The sequence below is a fragment of the Carettochelys insculpta genome, chromosome 1, assembly GCF_033958435.1.
Source record: "Carettochelys insculpta isolate YL-2023 chromosome 1, ASM3395843v1, whole genome shotgun sequence".
Taxonomy (NCBI): Eukaryota; Metazoa; Chordata; order Testudines; family Carettochelyidae; genus Carettochelys; species Carettochelys insculpta.
Genome location: NC_134137.1, coordinates 150,354,271 through 150,372,296, shown reverse-complemented (window position 1 = coordinate 150,372,296; position 18,026 = coordinate 150,354,271). Strand labels below are relative to the sequence as shown.

Here is an 18,026-nt window from a genome sequence, read left to right as displayed (position 1 = left end):
ATGCTTTCCGTCCCACAGGGCTCATCCACAAAGTGTTGCAGAGATCCAGGAGGGAAGGAGCCTGAATGATCCTGATAGTCCCAACGTGGGATCGACAGCAATGGTTCCCCCTACTCCTGCGCATGTCGGACTGGCCACCGATGCCCTTCTGGTGGCGCCGGATCTGCTCACGCAAGCCCAGGGGTCCATAGTGCATCCGTACCCCCCAAGGCCTGCGACTACAAGCGTGGTTAATCCATGGCTCAGCTCCCTAGAGAGCACATGTACGGAGGAAGTGCAGCAAGTCCTAGAAAGTAGCAGGAGGACTTCCACCAGGAAAACCTACAAGCAGAAATGGACTCGCTTCACGGCATGGTGTTCTACCAAACAGCTAGCCCCCCTTTCGGTGCCTATACCTGTGGTATTAGAGTATTTACTGGACCTCAAGACAGGAGGACTCTCACTATCCTCGTTAAAGGTCCACCTTGCCGCCATTTTGGCGTTCAGACACGAAGAGGAAGGGTACACGGTGTTTGCCCATCCCATGGTTACCAGGTTCCTCAAAGGGTTGGTAAACCTATACCCCTCTCGGAAACCGCTTCCACCTTCGTGGAACTTGGACCTGGTGCTTAATGCGAAAACGGGACCACCGTTCGAGCTTTTGGCCATGGTTTCCCTCTGCCTCCTTACGATAAAGACGACCTTTCTTCTCGCAATCAGGTCAGCTCGCAGGGTGAGCGAGCTTGCGGCAGTTATGGCAACGCCACCCTGCGCTGTTTTTTCCAAGGAGGCGGTAACCATACGGCTGCATCCAGCATTTGTTCCTAAAGTTTCTTCTGAGTTTCATATTAACGAACCTATCGTTTTACCCTCGTTTTATCCAAAGCCTCATAACTCTAACAAAGAGGCGCGCCTACACCTCCTGGACGTGAGGAGGGCGCTAGCTTTCTATATAGACAGGACCGAGTCCTTCCGGAAAACGGATAGACTCCTAGTCTCCCTCGCTCCCAAATCAAAAGGAGAATGTCTCTCTTCTCAGAGAATCTCGAAGCACATCGTATCTTGCATAAAAATGTGCTACGAACTCAAAAAGACTCCTTTACTGGCCACACCCAGGGCTCATTCCACTAGGGCGGTGGCGGCATCAACAGCCTTTTTCAAGGGCGTTGCGCTAAAAGACATTTGCAGAGCGGCGACCTGGTCATCCTATGACACCTTCGCCAAACATTACGCCCTTCACAGGGTATTCCAAGAGGATACCCGTCTCTCTGCAGCGGTCCTTTCGGGGACAAGCTGCACATAATCCGATTTAGCCACCTCCTATCTTGGGTTACTGCTGGGTAGTCACCTAATGTGGAGCACCCACGGGGACACTCGAAGAAGAAAGAAAGGTTACTCACCGTACTAACGGTGGTTCTTCGAGATGTGTCCCCGTGGGTGCTCCACTACCCGCCCATCCTCCCCGCTCCGGATCTCTGTTTAGTGTTTTGCAGGAGCATCCGAGGCGGTTGGTCAAGGAACTGGCGGGGACCGGATCGCGCACGTGGCCAGGAGCACGCAGGGGAGCGGCGCGCACTGGCGCATGCGCGGTCCGGCAGAAACTGCTTGGAAGATCCGATCTGCGGCGCCGGGCGAGCCCAACACCTATTGTGGAGCACCCACAGGGACACATCTAGAAGAACCACCGTTACTACGGTTAGTGACCTTTCTTTTCTGCTTGCTACAGCTTGGGAATAGCTGCCCGCTAGCTCTTGTCCCAAGCAGTGTTTCTTAAAAAATCAGCAAATTACAATTACTGCCTGTTCAGTCAGTGCCAAAAGATAATTTGAGATAATGTTCACATCCAATGGGAAGGATAAGCTAAACATAACAAGCATGTGTTTGTGTCAAAAGGGCTCTGAGGAAATGTTCTTGGGCAATGCTAATGGCATCATTTTGTTCCAAGAAGTCTTTACTTTTGTAGCTATTACTTAAAGCCATAGAAGGTCTGATCCAAATCTCTGAGTCCATTAAACTATTTCCTTTAACTACTATGGGAATTAAATGGGGGCCAAAGTGATGGAGTGAGTCTTCACTATTATTATTTCCAAGGGTCTGTTCTGAGAGATGGAGTTTGATAAGATACACAGACACCACCAGCTCTCCTGTTTAATCTCAGCCATTCCCTCACACTCTGGGCATGCAGAGGAGGGTGGCATAGAAGCTGCTACAGCAGACCTATGCCACCTGACTGTCCCCCTGTGTTGTAGGAATCTGGAGCAGGGGGTCAGTATCTTGCTCAATTAAGGACGCACAAGCTGAAAGAAAATCTACTGAAGGAAATGAAAACATAGCGTTCTCCCTCCTCCCACTCTCACTGGACACTTTGGAGTTCAAACCTGAACACTCAAGACTTCAAAATGTCCATGCTAATGGCCAATTTGATGGATACTAATGAGGCACTGAAATGAATATTCAGCCCCTTATTAGTATTCTTCAGTTTGGTCATTAGCATGGCCATTTTGAAGTCTTGGCCAAGTGTGGCCATAGCCTCTTGGTGGACAAAAGTTTCTTAACAGAAAAAAAAATCTTATCTGTTTCTTTCCCCACCACTTTCTTAGCCAGCACACTTAAATGAGATTTATATAATGTATTTAGTATTAGCGCCCCTCAGCACAAAATAGCTATTTAATATGTGTGTGTAATATCTTTGCAGCTTTTCAATGCAATTTGAAAGGAAATACTTGCTTGTTTCAAAGACAGGACATTACTGTTTTTTGCATTATACAACCCAGAGATGCTGCACAGTTTTTTTCCCCTCCATATAATACATTTCATATTATAGTAAATCTTATAAACTTAACTTAGATATTGATTTGCAATGTAAGCAGATGCTGCCTGGAAAGTTTTAACTCTGTTATGAAGCAAGACAGAAATCCTTCACTTTTTAAAATTAAAGGTATATATGCTGGGGCAGCGGCATTGGAACAGTTTTTGTAGTGGGAGTGCTGAGAGCCATTGAAACAAAGTGTAAATCCTGCATACAATGTAACCCCTTCAAGCCGGGGTGAGGGGGTACTGCAGTACCCCCTGCACTCCTAGCTCCAGCACCTATGTGGTGGGTGGAGAAACAAAAAGGTAGGGGAAGTTTCTTCAAACTAATAAAAATTCCAGTAGTTGAAAGTGCTAATGGAAAACTTAAAGGCTAATGGTTTGATTGGTGTCTTAACATGGCAAATGCTGCAATTAATTACTGTACTATGTATTCTATTAAATGCATAACTGTTTTAATAATACAAAGTTTTTATTCCATGCTTCCTTGGACATATTCAGAAAGACGTAAGTACAGCGGCAGTGATGCTCTCATGAGACTGTGTGCGTCTGTGTGCATTTGGCGTGCTTGATCATATTGTTAGCAAGACTTTCCTTCACTATACCTAATGCATGTTGGTAATGTAATTGTTTCTCACATATTAAGAAAGCTCAGATTGTTCATGTAGTTAGTCCTTCATGACCCTCTCTTTTAACAAGGTTAATCAACCATATATGTACAACACAAAGAAAATACAGAAAGTTATAAGTTAAGACATAGTAAATGTGCAAGCAACTGATCCTTGGTCTACGCATACAACACATATTGTTGTAGTTATGTCCCTTAAGGATATGAAAAAACAAAACCCCTAGAGACACCATTATGCTGACAAAACCCCCTGGGGAACTGCAGATGTGCTGAAGACAAAGTGTGTGTCTTCCGGCATAGCTGATGTCACCCTGGGAGGCGGTGTTCCTACCACAGCACAGGAACTCATTCTGATGGCATTTTCTAAGTCTGCACCAGGCTGTTGTGCTGCCAGAGTCTCCTCTCTCCTCTCCAGGAACATAATTAATTACATTGTTGCAGATTTCCCCTCGCGGTGAAAGGTTGAAATTAAACCTGACACTTTTGCTGTCATATACCCCATCCTCGTCTTCTACAGCTGTTGTGTTTTAATTAGGTAACATATATAACATCAATACCATGAGATTAGGCTCAAATTTAGCCCCCTAGGCAAGTTTGCCTACAGGTAAATGGAGTTCGTCTCCATCAAGCCCTTAGCATGATTTATAGCAGTGTAATGGCTTTTCTAAATTGCCTGAACTGCAGTCCGTCATCTCCTTTCCGGTGAGGGGCTCGGGCAGCTCTCCAGCTCACTCCTCAGCGGAGGCTACTGATTCCCTCACCTTTCACAGCACGTCTGTGACTGCAGCTGGGGGGGACACACGGGAGGAGAGGACCAGAGGTTCACCTGGAGTGTGATCTTGGGTATACAGAAGAGCTGCCATAGAGCCCTTTAACTTGCCAACCCAGATACTCATCTCCTGCCACAGGCTGCCCCAGGAGCTGTCCGCCTGAACTCTTCTGAAGAGAGCGCAGTCTGTTTGACCGTGACTGCTGTGGCCTCTTTGACATGCCTTCAGCTGATCACTGCGCTGCTTTGCACTTTTCACCATGTGCTCCTTCTGTGCATGGACAAAATGATCACTAGCGCACTAGTTTCCAGCCAACAGAAAACAAATGTAGATTTATAGGAAACAGGACATGAAAGGCAAAGCTGTTAGAATATTAGGAGAGCGCGTTGGTAATGATCTTGTTCTGAGGAGATGATTGTGAAATAGCAGAATTGTAATGTAAATATAAATTAAGGGGTTTGGTTAGGACAAAGAAATACAAATGGGTCTTTAATTAGAGCTGGCTAGAGAGTGAAAATCCGTTCCCTTGAAAAATATGTCCACACTTCAATAGAAGACCTATGGCATGGCTGTGGGTGGACTAGACTTGAGCTTTCAGAGCTTGGTCATCAGGGTTATAAAACTGCAGGTTTGAGAGCCCACAAAAGTAGAAGGCCTGAGAGCCTGGTTTGTAGCCTAAGCAGTCTGCACTGCTGTTTGTAGCTCTATAAAATGAGCTCTGACCTGAGCTCTCAGGCTCAGTGATGTGGATCCTTTCTGCCACACGGAATTACCCTTTGCCTCCCCTCGGAGAGGAACAGAACCTGAGGTGTTCAGCCTCTTCAGCCCCAGAGCCAGAGGGTGTCAAGCAGGCTGACTGCCAGGATGTTCTGCCTCTCTGGTGCTTGGGGAGAAGGCAGGAAGGCAGTTTCTGTGTGCACAGTCCTTTTGGAAAGCTTTTGTCAGTTTGACCTTCCTTGAGGCAAATGGGAAGCCATCATTTTAATATGTCTGGCAGAGAATAATGGTTGTTTTTGGCTATGCTGAAATTTCCCCATGGAACATTTGGCTATTGTGAGAAGGGCATTTTTAAGTAGGAAGATCATTTGATGAAAATATCCCACCCGCTCTACTTTAATGTTTTCTCAGTGGGAAAACAAATGCCTTCTCTGCTGTAACTTAGAACATTCCTTGTCTAGTTTTATGCTGAGAACTTGCTACTCTCAGTGACATCAATGGTGGTTGCAGTCACTGGGCACTCTTCAGCATCAAACTGTTATGTGTTAAGACACAGTAGCCAAGCAAAAGAGGAACACATTGTTGGTATGACATACTGGGTCTCACCAGTTATTAAGGCCTCAGTTTAGAAAAGCACTTAAGCACAAGCTTATATCCGTTCACATTGAGGAAGACACATTAGAGTGGCATTAAAGTCAAGCCTGTCCTTAAGTGCTCTCCTGGGTAGGAAGGCTTTCCTCACCTGATACCTTAGTGTGGGCTTTGGGGTTGAGGGGCTTGAGAGAAAGTAATTTTTTCTTCTTTACCACTTACACAATCTGTTCCTTCTTGCTAGTGATAGCTACAGTGATCTCAGTGAGGACAGTTCTCCTGAAAAAGAGCCTTCTGATTCAGAAACAAGCTGAGCACCCTGCACAAGAGCAGAGACTTGGAGAATGCTTCTGAGGTGAACAGGGTCATTTTGATACTTCTTTACAACCTTTATTTCTTTCTGACTTACTGCAAGAGACACATTTATCTCGATTCTGCCTCTGCTCCAAGTCCCATCTGACAGCTTTATCTTTTCTCCCTTGCCCACAGCATTTAATTTTTCTTCCCATCTGTTGCCTAACTTTGTAATTGTATTTACTAAAAGCTACAGTGTGTTTTGTGTGCAGTTTGTGTGTGCAAGGTGCAATACATGATCAAGTTCTCTTAAGTGTTTGAAAAGATATTCTTTACCATTACACTTTTATAATCTTTGAAGAAATTGTTTTCTTCAGATGCTTCTTACTTTACTGCATGACTCTAAATGTGTGTGATTCCATCAGGTTGACTTGATTTTTGTTTTGCTCCTCTTTGAACTATTTTCTTTGTGCTTTATTTTGTGTTGTCATATTTCTACCAGGGTCAGGCACTTGGCCTTAGGACAGTGCAGACTCTTTGGCTGGGTCTACACTAGCAAGTTCTTTCAGAAAATCTGGGCTTTTTCCAAAAGAACATGTGGAGCGTTCACACACAAAATGTGCTCTTTCTATCTGAAATTGAAAGAACACAGCTCTTCTGGAAGCCTTCTTCTGCTCCTGGATCAGGAAGAGCACCTTCTTTTGAAAGATTCTTTTGGGAAAAAAGCATGTGTAGACACTTCGCAGGCCCTTTTCTGGAAGTGTAGTCCTCATGTTACCAAATTTTTGGATCCCTGGACGGTTCTTTTGAAAAGGCTGGGGCTGTGTGATCACTCTATCGAAAGAGTGGCTTGCTTTGTTGATCTGCTGTTTTGTATGTGGACATGCTTTCGAAAGTTGCTTCTCGGAGGAGATCTTCTGGAAGATCTTCTTTCGAAAGATGACTGTAGTGTGGACACAGCCTTCATCGCAGATCTTGGGGTTCAGCTAGTTTAAAGATAGGAACTCAGGAAGCTAATATTTTTAAACTGGCACTTTGATGGCTGATATGCTCTTGCTAAATTCCTATTACTTCTAGTTGTTTTTTTTTAAATAACTTAAATTGCTATCTGAATTTCCTCTGAGATAGGGCTCAGCAACCAAAATAGCAAACAGAGCCATTTTTTTTCCAATTAGGTGAAAATCTCAATAATTCAAGAGCAGTAATCATGTGAATTATGAGACGGTCCTTAAAAAATAATGTCCAACAGTACTTTTTGTAACCCTTATTTTAAAAACAGTACACACACACACACTATGACTTGTTATGAGATACGTGTTAACTGCAGGATGTTCACAAACTTTTTACATATTTAATTGCATCACACTTTACTTGTGTGTTTGTACCACTGTCTTTCTGACTTGCACTCCCAAACCTTCTCTCTCTCTGGAGGATGCTGGGGGAGTTATACAGTGTTTCGAGATCATACATCATTTTCTATGTAGATACGAGTTGTTCATTTTTGGGCTTTTAGACCTTCACTGTTTATTCAAAATAATCAGGAGGGTTTTTTTTACTTTGCAATTATAGATTAGGGAGCCACAAAGAAGTCCTTAAAGACGCACATGCGGCTATAAAGCCGCAGGTTTCAGACCCCTGCTGTGGGGCATCTGACCTTCCTTAAGTCATGAGCTGTTCCTCAGCCATATTTTAATCATTGTGACATAACCTATTCAGGGCCTTCAAGATCATAGCCAGTGTGAGAGTCTTATTCCTCCCTTCATTCTGAAACTCTAGGGCTGTGTCTACACTACCACCTTCCTTTGAAAGAAGGATGGTAATGAGGCTGTTCGGAGTTTACTAATGAAGTGCTGCTGTGCATAGGCAGCACTTCATTAAGCAAATTCCCCCCCGTGGCAACTCTGAAGTTATAAACTTCGAAGTACCAGCACACGTCTAGCCACAGCTCACCTGTTGGTACTTTGAAGTGCCAGGGCATCTTCGAAGTCCCCTCACTCCCCTTAAAACTTCGGAGTTGCCGCGGGGGCGGAATTTGCTTAATGAAGTGCTGCCTATGCATGGCAGCACTTCATTAGTAAACTCCCAACAGCCTCATTTCCTACCATCCTTTCTTTGAAGGAAGGTGGTAATGTAGACACAGCCTATGTGGTGTTCTTGAATACCGTTGTATGCAATTTTTAAGTTTCCCTTTCCCCAGGTTAATCCTCTCCTATCACATGACATATTATTGTTTGGCAGCTGACTGCTCTGCCAAATTGGTGATTATGGCTGCATATAAATAAGATAAGCTGAGGCTCAGGGAATGTGAGTTCTGCTTTTAGTTCAACCACGTAGTTCTTCAGTGACCTTGAACAGGTCACTTTGGGTGGAATTCAGAAGGTAGAATTAGGTGCCCAAGCCGAATATTTAAACACAGATCCAATCCACAAAGCTGCTTCCCGGTTTTTCAGGTACCTGAAGACACTCATAAGAACATATGAACGGCCATACTGGGTCAGACCAAAGGCCCATCTAGCCCAGTATCCTGTCTGCCGACAGTAGCCAATTCCTGGTGCCCCAGAGGAGGTGAACTGAAGACAATGATCAAGCGATTTGTCTGCTGCCATCCATCTCCCGCCTTCGACAAAATGCTAGGCGCCATACCTTACCCCTTGCTAATAGCCATCTATGGACCTAACCTCCAAACATTTATCGAGCTCTTGTTTAAACTCTGTTAGAGTCCTGGCCTTCACAGCGTCCTCTGGTAAGGAGTTCCACAGGTTGACTGTGCGCTGTGTGAAGAAAAACTTTCTTCCATTAGTTTTGAACCTGCTACCCATTAATTTCATTTGGTGTCCTCTAGTTCATATATTATGGGAACAATAAATAACTTTTCTGTATTCACTTTCTCCACACCATTCATGACTTTATATACCTCTATCATATCGCCCCTCAGTCTCCTCTTTTCTAGACTGAAAAGTCCCAGACTCTCTAGCCTCTCCTCATATGGGACCTGTTCCAAACCCTTAATCATTTTAGTTGCCCTTTTCTGAACCTTTTCTAATGCCAATATATCTTTTCTGAGGTGAGGAGACCACATCTGCACACAGTACTCAAGATGTGGGCGTACCATAGTTTTATATAGGGGAAGTAAGATATTCTTTGTCTTATTTTCTATCCCTTTTTTAATTATTCCTAACATCCTATTTGCTTTACTGACTGCCGCTGCACACTGCGTGGATGTTTTCAGAGAACTATCCACTATAATTCCAAGATCCCTTTCCTGATCTGTTGTAGCTAAATTTGCCCCCATCATATTGTATGTATAATTAGGGTTATTTTTCCCAATGTGTATTACCTTACACTTACCCACATTTAAATTTCATTTGCCATTTTGCTACCCAATTACTCAGTTTGCTGAGATCTTTTTGAAGTTCTTCACAGTCTGCTTTGGTTTTGACTATCCTGAACAGTTTGGTGTCATCTGCAAACTTTGCCACCTCACTGCTTCCCCCTTTCTCTAGATCATTGACAAATAAGTTGTACAAGATTGGTCCCAGGACTGACCCTTGGGGAACGCCACTAGTTACCCCCTTCCATTGTGAAACTTTACCATTTATTCCTACCCTTTGTTTCCTATCTTTTAACCAGTTCCCAATCCATGAACAGATCTTTCCTCCTATCCCATGACCACCTAATTTACATAAGAGCCTTTGGTGAGGGATCGTGTTAAAGGCTTTCTGGAAATCTAAGTATACTATGTCTACTGGATCCCCCCGTCCGCATGCTTGTTAACCCCTTCAAAGAACTCTAATAGATTAGTAAGACATGACTTCCCTTTACAGAAACCATGTTGACTTTTGCTCAACAAATCACGTTCCTCTACGTGTCTGACAATTTTATTCTTTACTATTGTTTCTACTAATTTGCCCGGTACTGACGTTAGACTTACAGGTCTGTAATTGCTAGGGTCTCCTTTAGAGCCCTTTTTAAATATTAGTGTTATATTAGCTGTCTTCCAATCATTGGGTACCGAAGCTGATTTAAAGGATAGGTTACAAACCACTGTTAATAGCTCTGCAATTTCACATTTGAGTTCTTTCAGAACCCTTGGGTGAATACCATTTGGTCCCGGAGACTTGTGACTGTTTAGCCTATCAATTAGTTCCAAAACCTTCTCTAATGATACTTCAGTCTGGGACAGTTCCTCAGATTTGTCACCCGTAAAGGACGGCTCAGATTTGGGAATCTCCCTAACATCCTCTGCCGTGAAGACTGAAGCAAAGAAATCATTTAGTTTTTCCGCAATGGCATTATCCTCCTTGATTGCTCCTTTTATGTCTCTCTCGTCCAGGGGCCCCACTGCTTTTTTAGCAGGCTTCCTGCTTCTAATGTACTTAAAAAACATTTTACTATTGTTTTTTGAATTTATGGCTAACTGTTCCTCAAAATCTTTTTTGGCTTTTCTTATTACATTTTTACATTTAATTTGGCAGTTTTTATGTTCCTTTCTATTTTGATCACTAGGATTTGACTTCCACTTTTTAAAAGATGCCTTTTTATCTCTCACTGCCTCTTTTACATGGTTGTTAAGCCACGGTGGCTCTTTTTTAGGTCTCTTACTGTGTTTTTTAATTTGGGGTATACATTTAAGTTGGGCCTCTAATGTGGTATCTTTGAAAAGTTTCCACACAGCTTTTAGGGATTTTACTCTAGTTACTCTACCTTTTAATTTCTGCTTAACTAACCTCCTCATTTTTGTGTAATTCCCCTTTTTGAAATTAAATACCAGAGTATTGGACTGTTGGCGGTGTTCTTCCCAACACAGGACTATTAAATGTTATTATGTTATGGTCGCTATTTCCAAGCGGTCCTGTAATAGTTACCTTTTGGACCAGATCCTGTGTTCCACTCAGTACTAAATCAAGAATTCCCTCTCCCCTTGTGGGTTCCTGTAGCAGCTGCTCCAAGAGGCAGTCATTTAAGGCATCAAGAAATTTTCTCTCTGATTCCCTTCCTGAGGTGACATGTACCCAGTCAACATGGGGATAATTGAAATCCCCCATTATTAGTGAGTTTATTATTTTGATAGCTTCTCTAATTTCCCTTAGCATTTCAGCATCACTATCACTGTCCTGGTTAGGTGGTCGATAATATATCCCTAGTGGTATATTCCCATCAGAGGAAGGAATTGCTATCCATAGTGATTCTCTTGAACATTTTGATTCATTTAGGATTTTTATTTCATTTGATTCTGTATTATCTTTCACATACAGTACCACTCCGCCACCTGCTCGACCCATTCTGTCCTTCCGATATATTTTATATCCCGGTTTGATAGTGTCCCACTGATTGTCCTTATTCCACCAGGTTTCCATGATGCCTATTATGTCAATCTCCTTCTTTGATATGAGGTACTCTAATTCACCCATCTTATTAGACAGACTTCTAGCATTTGTGTAAAAGCACTTTAAAAAACTACCACTATTCATATGCCTGCCATTCCCTGACGTATTGGATTCTTTTACATGTGATTTTTTCTCATCTGATCTGGCCCATACTCTATCATCTGCCTTCTTCTTTTTCTGACTGAATTCTAGAGAATCTCTATCAATGGAGCCTCGCCTAAGAGAAGTCTCCGTCCGATCCACATGCTTCTCCGCACCAATCGGCTTTCCCCCATCTCTTAGTTTAAACACTGCCCTACGACCTTTTTAATGTTTAATGCCAGCAGCCTGGATCCACCTTGGTTTAGGTGGAGCCCATCTTTCCTGTATAGGCTCCCCCTACCCCAAAAGTGTCCCCAGTTCCTAATAAATCTAAACCCTTCTTCTCTACACCATCGTCTCATCCATGCATTGAGATTCTGAAGTTCTGTCTGCCTCCCTGGCCCTGCGCATGAAACTGGAAGCATTTCTGAGAATGCCACCATAGAGGTCCTGGATTTCAGTCTCCTTCCTAGCAACCTAAATTTCGCCTCCAGGACATCTTTCCTACCCTTCCCTATGTCATTGGTACCTACATGTACCACGACCACCGGCTGCTCCCCACTACTGTATATAAGTCTGTCTAGATACCTCGAAAGATCAGCAACCTTCACACCAGGCAGGCAAGTCACCATATGGTTCTCCCGGTCATCACAAACCCAACTATCTATATTTCTAACAATTGAATCACCCACTACTAACACCTGCCTCTTCCTAACAACTGGCGTTCCCTCCCCTGGAGAGGTATCCTCGGCGCGAGAGGATACCATAGCACCTTCTGGAAGGAGGGTCCCAACTATGGGATGGTTTCCCTCTGCCCCTATTGACTGCTCTCCTTCCCTGAGCCTTTCATCTTCCTTAACAGCATCGGGGCTGTCAGATTGGAGGTGGGACAGCCCTACTACGTCCCGGAAAGCCTCATCAACATAGCTGTCTGCCTCCCTTAGCTCCTCCAGTTCAGCCACTCTGGTCTCTAAAGCCCGCACTTGGTCTCTGAGGGCCAGGAGCTCCTCGCATCGAGTGCACACATAAGCCACCCGCCCACAGGGTAGGTAATCATACATATTACACTCGACGCAATAAACAGGATAGCCCCCACTCTGCTGTTGGTCTTCTAGCTCCATTTCCTCCTCTGATTTAATTTAATTCTATATGGGGTTCTTAAGTAAAAGTATCAGATGGGGATGTTATAAAAGATTTAAGGACGTTAGAAGAAACTAGCTCCCTCTAAGCTCCCTCTCAAAACTCCCGCCTATTAGCAGTCGGCCTGTTTGCTAAAGCCCCGGTCGCTTGCCAGCAGCGTTTAAAAGGCTCCGGCCTTCCTGATAGCCCCTCCCTCTGGCTACCGCTCAGCCAATCAGCACAGAGGTTTAGATTTCAAACTTAACCAAGGCTCACAGCTTCCAACTGCCAGCCTGAGCACACGGCCTTTCAAACAGACAGCTCAGCACTCCAAACTCCAAACAAACAGACAAACACAAGCCCAGAACCCCCAAACACAAACACCCACACACTCTGGACAGCACTAACCTCAAGGTGCTGTAGATTGCCCCCTCCTTCACCAGGAGAGCCCCTCTCAAAACTCCCACCTGTTAGCAGTCGGCCTGTTTGCAAGAGCCCCGGTTGCATGCCCAACTCATGCCCAAGTTTCTTCTACTAAAGTCCACAACTACCTAAATTTTATCAGCTGAGCATGCCCATGATTGCATAAGTCCTGGTAATGCTTGGGGTCTGACTCACACCTAGGCTGCAGAAGGATTAGCATCAGAGGGGTAGCCGTGTAAGTCCACATCTGTAAAAACAATGAGAAGTCCTGTGGCATCTTAGAGACTTAACAGATATATTGGAGCTTTCATGGGCAGAGACCCACTTCAGAAGTGATGAGTGCTCCAATGTATTTGTTAGCCTATAAGGTGCCACAGGACTTCTTGTTTTTAGAAGGGTTAATGAACTTCTGCCTTGCCTGCAGAGTGTGAGTGGGTAGGTGTGCAAATAAACACACAAAACAGAAGGAGGTGATAGAATGCCCCCTTACAACTTTTAATTCAGTAGTTAAAGCACTTACATAAATACAGTTCCCACTTCTGTCTCATATAGAGAAGGGATTTGAACTTGAGTTTCTTGCCTCCTAAGCTACGGTCACACAGCCAAGCAAGATAACAGCTGTCATTTTGAAATAACTTCGCTGTCATCTACACTACGCACTGTGCTCTTTCGAAATAGTGGGTGCATTATTTCGAAATCAGTAAATCTTATTGCAGGAGGAACAGCGCTTATTCTGAAATAACTATTTTGAAATTGGTGCTCTTCAGAATCAGGATAGCACTTATTGGCTACGTCTACACTATCCCAAAACTTCGAAATGGCCATGCAAATGGCCATTTCAAAGTTTATTAATGAAGTGCTGAAATACATATTCAGCGCCTCATTAGAATGCCGGCAACCTCAGCACTTCGAAATTGTCACTCCTCGCTGCTGCGCGACTCGTCCAGACGGGTGTCCTTTTCGAAAGGAACCCACCAACTTCGAAATCCCCTTCTCCTATCCTATTTGCATGGCCATTTTGAAGTTTTGGGATAGTGTAGGCATGACCATTTTGAACTAGCTATTTCAAAATAAGCACAATTCTTAACAGTACTTTTTTCAAATAGGTACTATTTTGAAATCAGCACCGTGTGTGCAGACTATGTGTTTTGAAATAGCTAAGTGGTATCTCAAAATACGTTTTGAGTGTAGCAGCCTTATTTTGGAATTACTTATTTTGAAATAGGGCTTCTGTGTAGACATAGCCCTAAAGAGGCATCCTAGCCAATGGACTATGGCATATGCCAGGTAGCGGTTTCTCCACCTCTCCTCTTGAAACTCTTCCACTGTGTTTAATTAAATAATCATTGGCATAAGCAGATGAAACCTGACTGTCCCACAGCCCAAGTGAGTTGCCTGTATAATTATCAGATTATGGTCAGTATCTGTCAGGTACCTGTCTTTAACCAAATGCCTGTGTAAGTACTTATATACAGTGGAACAGCATTTCTGGGAGAGACCTCCCCCAAAATGTCCTCATGCTCAATAGCTCAGGCCCCCTCCTGGAAGGCAAAAGACGCATGTTCAAATCTTCTGCCACATCAGGCATAAGGGACTTGATCCTAGGGTTTCCCACGGCTGGGCTTGTGCTCTAAAACGTGTAACGGGGTGAAGCCAGCAGACCCCGTCTGGAAGGCAGCTCAGGACCCAGCCTGTGCTAGGGGATGAGCAGAAAGTTAATTAAGTTCCCAGGTGGAGGCAATAGAGTGTGGCAGGAGGCATTCAATCAATGAGAGCTGGCTAATCTGACTGCCTGCAGGCTTAGAAGTAGCTGAGGCAAACAGGGAGGGATAGGAGAGTGTGTGAGAGGAGGTGGAAAGGTTGGGGAGCTGTTGTAAGGAGAAAAGGAGATGGGAAAAGCAGATAAGGAGTTGAGAGTGCTCGTTAGGGAGCTGGGGAGTGAGGAGTGGCTGGACTCTCCTCTCCCCTCTGGGCAGGCTGACAGCCCTGGCCAGGACTAGAGTAGGGGAAGAGGACCACATAACTGACCAGGACAATGGAGGTAGCTGCAACCTAGGCCCTGCAGTCAAGGGCAGAACCAAGGGACCTGAGCCAGACAAAGGGGTGTCCTGCCACACCAGTTGAATAAAAGTTGTAGAAAGGGTGTTATCTGTGGGTCTCCTCATTTTTGTTGGAAGCAGCTGACTGGGCTTAGGCAGCTAATTCTAGGAGAGCATTCACAGCTTTGCCCTCTGGCTTGGAGCGAGGTGTCTAACTCCTGAGAGGGGCAGGGCTTCAGTCTCTCCCTCATTGGCTAGCTCAGCATCCTGGCTTTTGAGAATTCCATTCTTAGGGGCTTGCGCCAGCACTGCACGTGGTATAGCGAGCTTGGGCACCTAATTCAGGGCTGTGAATTCCACCAGGCGCTTGAGCCCCCTTGTGAATTCCACCCGTCATCTACCTCAGTTCCCTATCTGTAAAATAGAAGTAATGGTACATCCCTGCCTAACATGGCTTGTGAGACTTAATCTGTAGGAGGCTCTCACGTACGGTGGTGTTGAGCACCATAAAACTTCTCACCCTGCCTTCTGCCAGGCTGCAAGAGCAACGCTGTGACACTGTGTGTGTCTATAGCTGATACCACATTTATGAGATCCACTTTAGCTTTGACTGGGGGTTTCCCAACAGAGTGCGCGCTGGCAAATCCTAACATGCCCTTAATGTAGTTTCAGTTGCTGCACAGAGCTGTGACTCTTCAGATGCAAATGACTTTGCCTAAATGTGTTTCTGTGAGGCTTTCAGCTATGTTGCCAGCAGAGTTCCAGATTGAAGAATCGACGTTTTTATTTTGATTTTTCACCAGCAGGTGCTAATTACGTTCCTTAGAATTACATTATCTGAGCAAATACCACACAGCTTTACTTATAGGCATAATTGTGTTACAAAAGCAATTGTCACCTCACTTATCTTCATTACAATATTAAGATTTTAAGAAAGGCATGATTTCTAGTAATCAAAGGTAGACAGCATTTGTACTGGCTCATTAGTACTATGTTGAATCTAGGTAAACTTTTCCCACTTCAAGTGTTTCTTGTAAAATTATTTTAAGATGATCATAATACACACTGGATACATGGACATTAAAGGTCTGCTAACTATAACAATGCTAAATGGATATGCAGAGAAGGCTTGTACACACTCTAATGCTTGCCTTTTTTTCTTTTTTTTAGAAAGACAAAACAAAATGGAATGGAAAGAAATTCACGTTAATTGGTTGCATCATTTCTGTACAGTTTTGATTTCCCATGTATGACACAAATAGTTTATGATATAGACTTAAAAGCTATTACAGAGATTAACTTTCTAACAGAAGCATATCCCTCCATGCTGTGGCTGCAAGTAATTTTTCAGTTGTCATTTTCCAGCTAATTCGTTCATTGTCCTGTACACAAGTAATTCTGCAGGTAAATGCTGTTTGTTTTAAAAGGTCAATGGACCATCAAAAGTTAGCTATCTGTCACAATAATTGATCTTGTCCTATGATTTCTGAATGGTCTCAGGTGAATTTGCCTTAGTTTTTTATCTGTAGTAATCTTGACATGCCAGAAAATTGGGGTTGTGTATAAAATAGAATAAAATAAAACACAGGAAAATGCAGTAGCATTAGCAAAACAAAGTGTGTGTGTGCATGTGCGTGTGTGTGTCAGGAAAGGATTAAAAAACAAAATTAGTTGATTTCATATGTGAGCAGTGGAGGATAGTTTGTTGAACAAATGTTTACTCTTTTGCTGTAAACATACAAACAAGTTGATCTGATGTCTTTGCAGTCTAATAACTGATGTTGAATATGCTTCTGCACATCCAACATAACCTTATTGCTCCTACAATTTGTCTGATTCTTGCTATCACCTGAACAGCAGTATTTTTGAAAAGCCGGTAATACTGAACATAATGTTAACTTACTAAATTCTAAATGGGCAGAGGGTTTGAATTTATTAGATACCTAAGGTATTTAAACAAATGGATACATAATAAAATATAATCTAGTCAGCTATAAACAAAACAGTAATGCACAGAATTTGAGAGCCAGTGCCTGAGGTCCAGTTAAATTGGACAGAGCATGTGTCAGAAACAACGATGGATTAAATCTCATCTTCACACTCCTGTGATTCAGGGGCCCCTGTACACACAGCCTGTCCTCCTGTGCCCCAGTAAAGTAGCCTATGGGCTATACTAATTTATGGCAGATTCAAACACCGCATAGCTACTGAGACTGCAGCCAATGGGTCTCTCAAGGGGGCTGGAGCGGGGTGCAGAATCGTCCTGAAGCCAGGTCCTGCCACCTACATTGCTTACTATCTGAGCAGTTTGAGGCCAACAGATGATCCATAGGTGAGTCCACCCAGGACCAGGTAGGATGTCTCTAGGACTATATTCCAGCAGTTGAGTGACCATCCAAAGATCTTACCCAGAGTATGGATCAGCCCGCTAACGCTTTCTTAGCCAAAACATCTATTAAAAGCCTTTTGTAAAAATTAAAGTTCTGAAATGAAGTCCTCAAGCTTCATATTTTAATTTTGTAAATTAAAAGTGTATTTTTTTTACCCAGGCACAGTGGCAAATGGCATCCCGTGCCTGAAAAGTCATCCAAAAAGTGACATGTCTCTTAAATATCTTTGTAATATTTAATTTGTAAATCTGAGATTTTTTTTAAATTTGACTTTCTTAAGATTACATTAGAAAACTCCAGTTTCTGCAGCCCATGTATCTATTTAGTAAGAGAAACCCTAATGATAAAACAAGCTTCTCATGGGGGTGTTTTGCAGATATGTGCCTTGGAAATACAAGATATTGTCAGTATTGATATTACTACATGTGTCTGTGATCTACACCATGTTGGACTTTTAATACTGTCTATAACTTTAACATATATTTTGACATATATTTTGAAGTGCATTAAATTGTTATGTGAAAACTTCTATAGCGTGTTGTATTATGTGTGGAATATCACACATGGGCTATGTCTACACTAGCCACCACCTTTCAAAAGGGGAATGCTAATGAGGCACTGCCATGAATATGCAGAACCTCATTAGCATAATGGCAGCCATGGTGATTCAGAAGTGCTGCTTTTGAATCACGTGCTGCCTGTGTAGAGGGAGGCCTTTCAAAATGACCCCCCAGTCTTCAAAAGCCCCTTATTCCTAAAACCTGGGGGTCCCTGAGGTGTGGGTGGGCTTGCCATCC

At 43.5% G+C, this 18,026-nt stretch overlaps 1 protein-coding gene across 4 annotated transcripts in view; it reads left to right on the top strand.

Moving 5' to 3' along the window:
* The window catches only part of CTPS2 (CTP synthase 2), a 167,188-nt gene extending 149,430 nt beyond the window's left edge, over positions 1-17,758 (top strand). For 2 of the 4 annotated variants that reach the window (XM_074993581.1, XM_074993545.1), the window contains exons 18-19: positions 5,741-5,851; positions 16,010-17,758. In XM_074993581.1, coding sequence (XP_074849682.1) covers positions 5,741-5,810 — 70 coding nt within the window. In that variant the 3' untranslated portion in view covers positions 5,811-5,851; positions 16,010-17,758. The remainder of the gene's footprint in view (positions 1-5,740; positions 5,852-16,009) is intronic. The other 2 variants (XM_074993565.1, XM_074993555.1) reach the window with 1 other exon arrangement.
* The last annotated feature ends 268 nt before the right edge of the window (positions 17,759-18,026 follow it).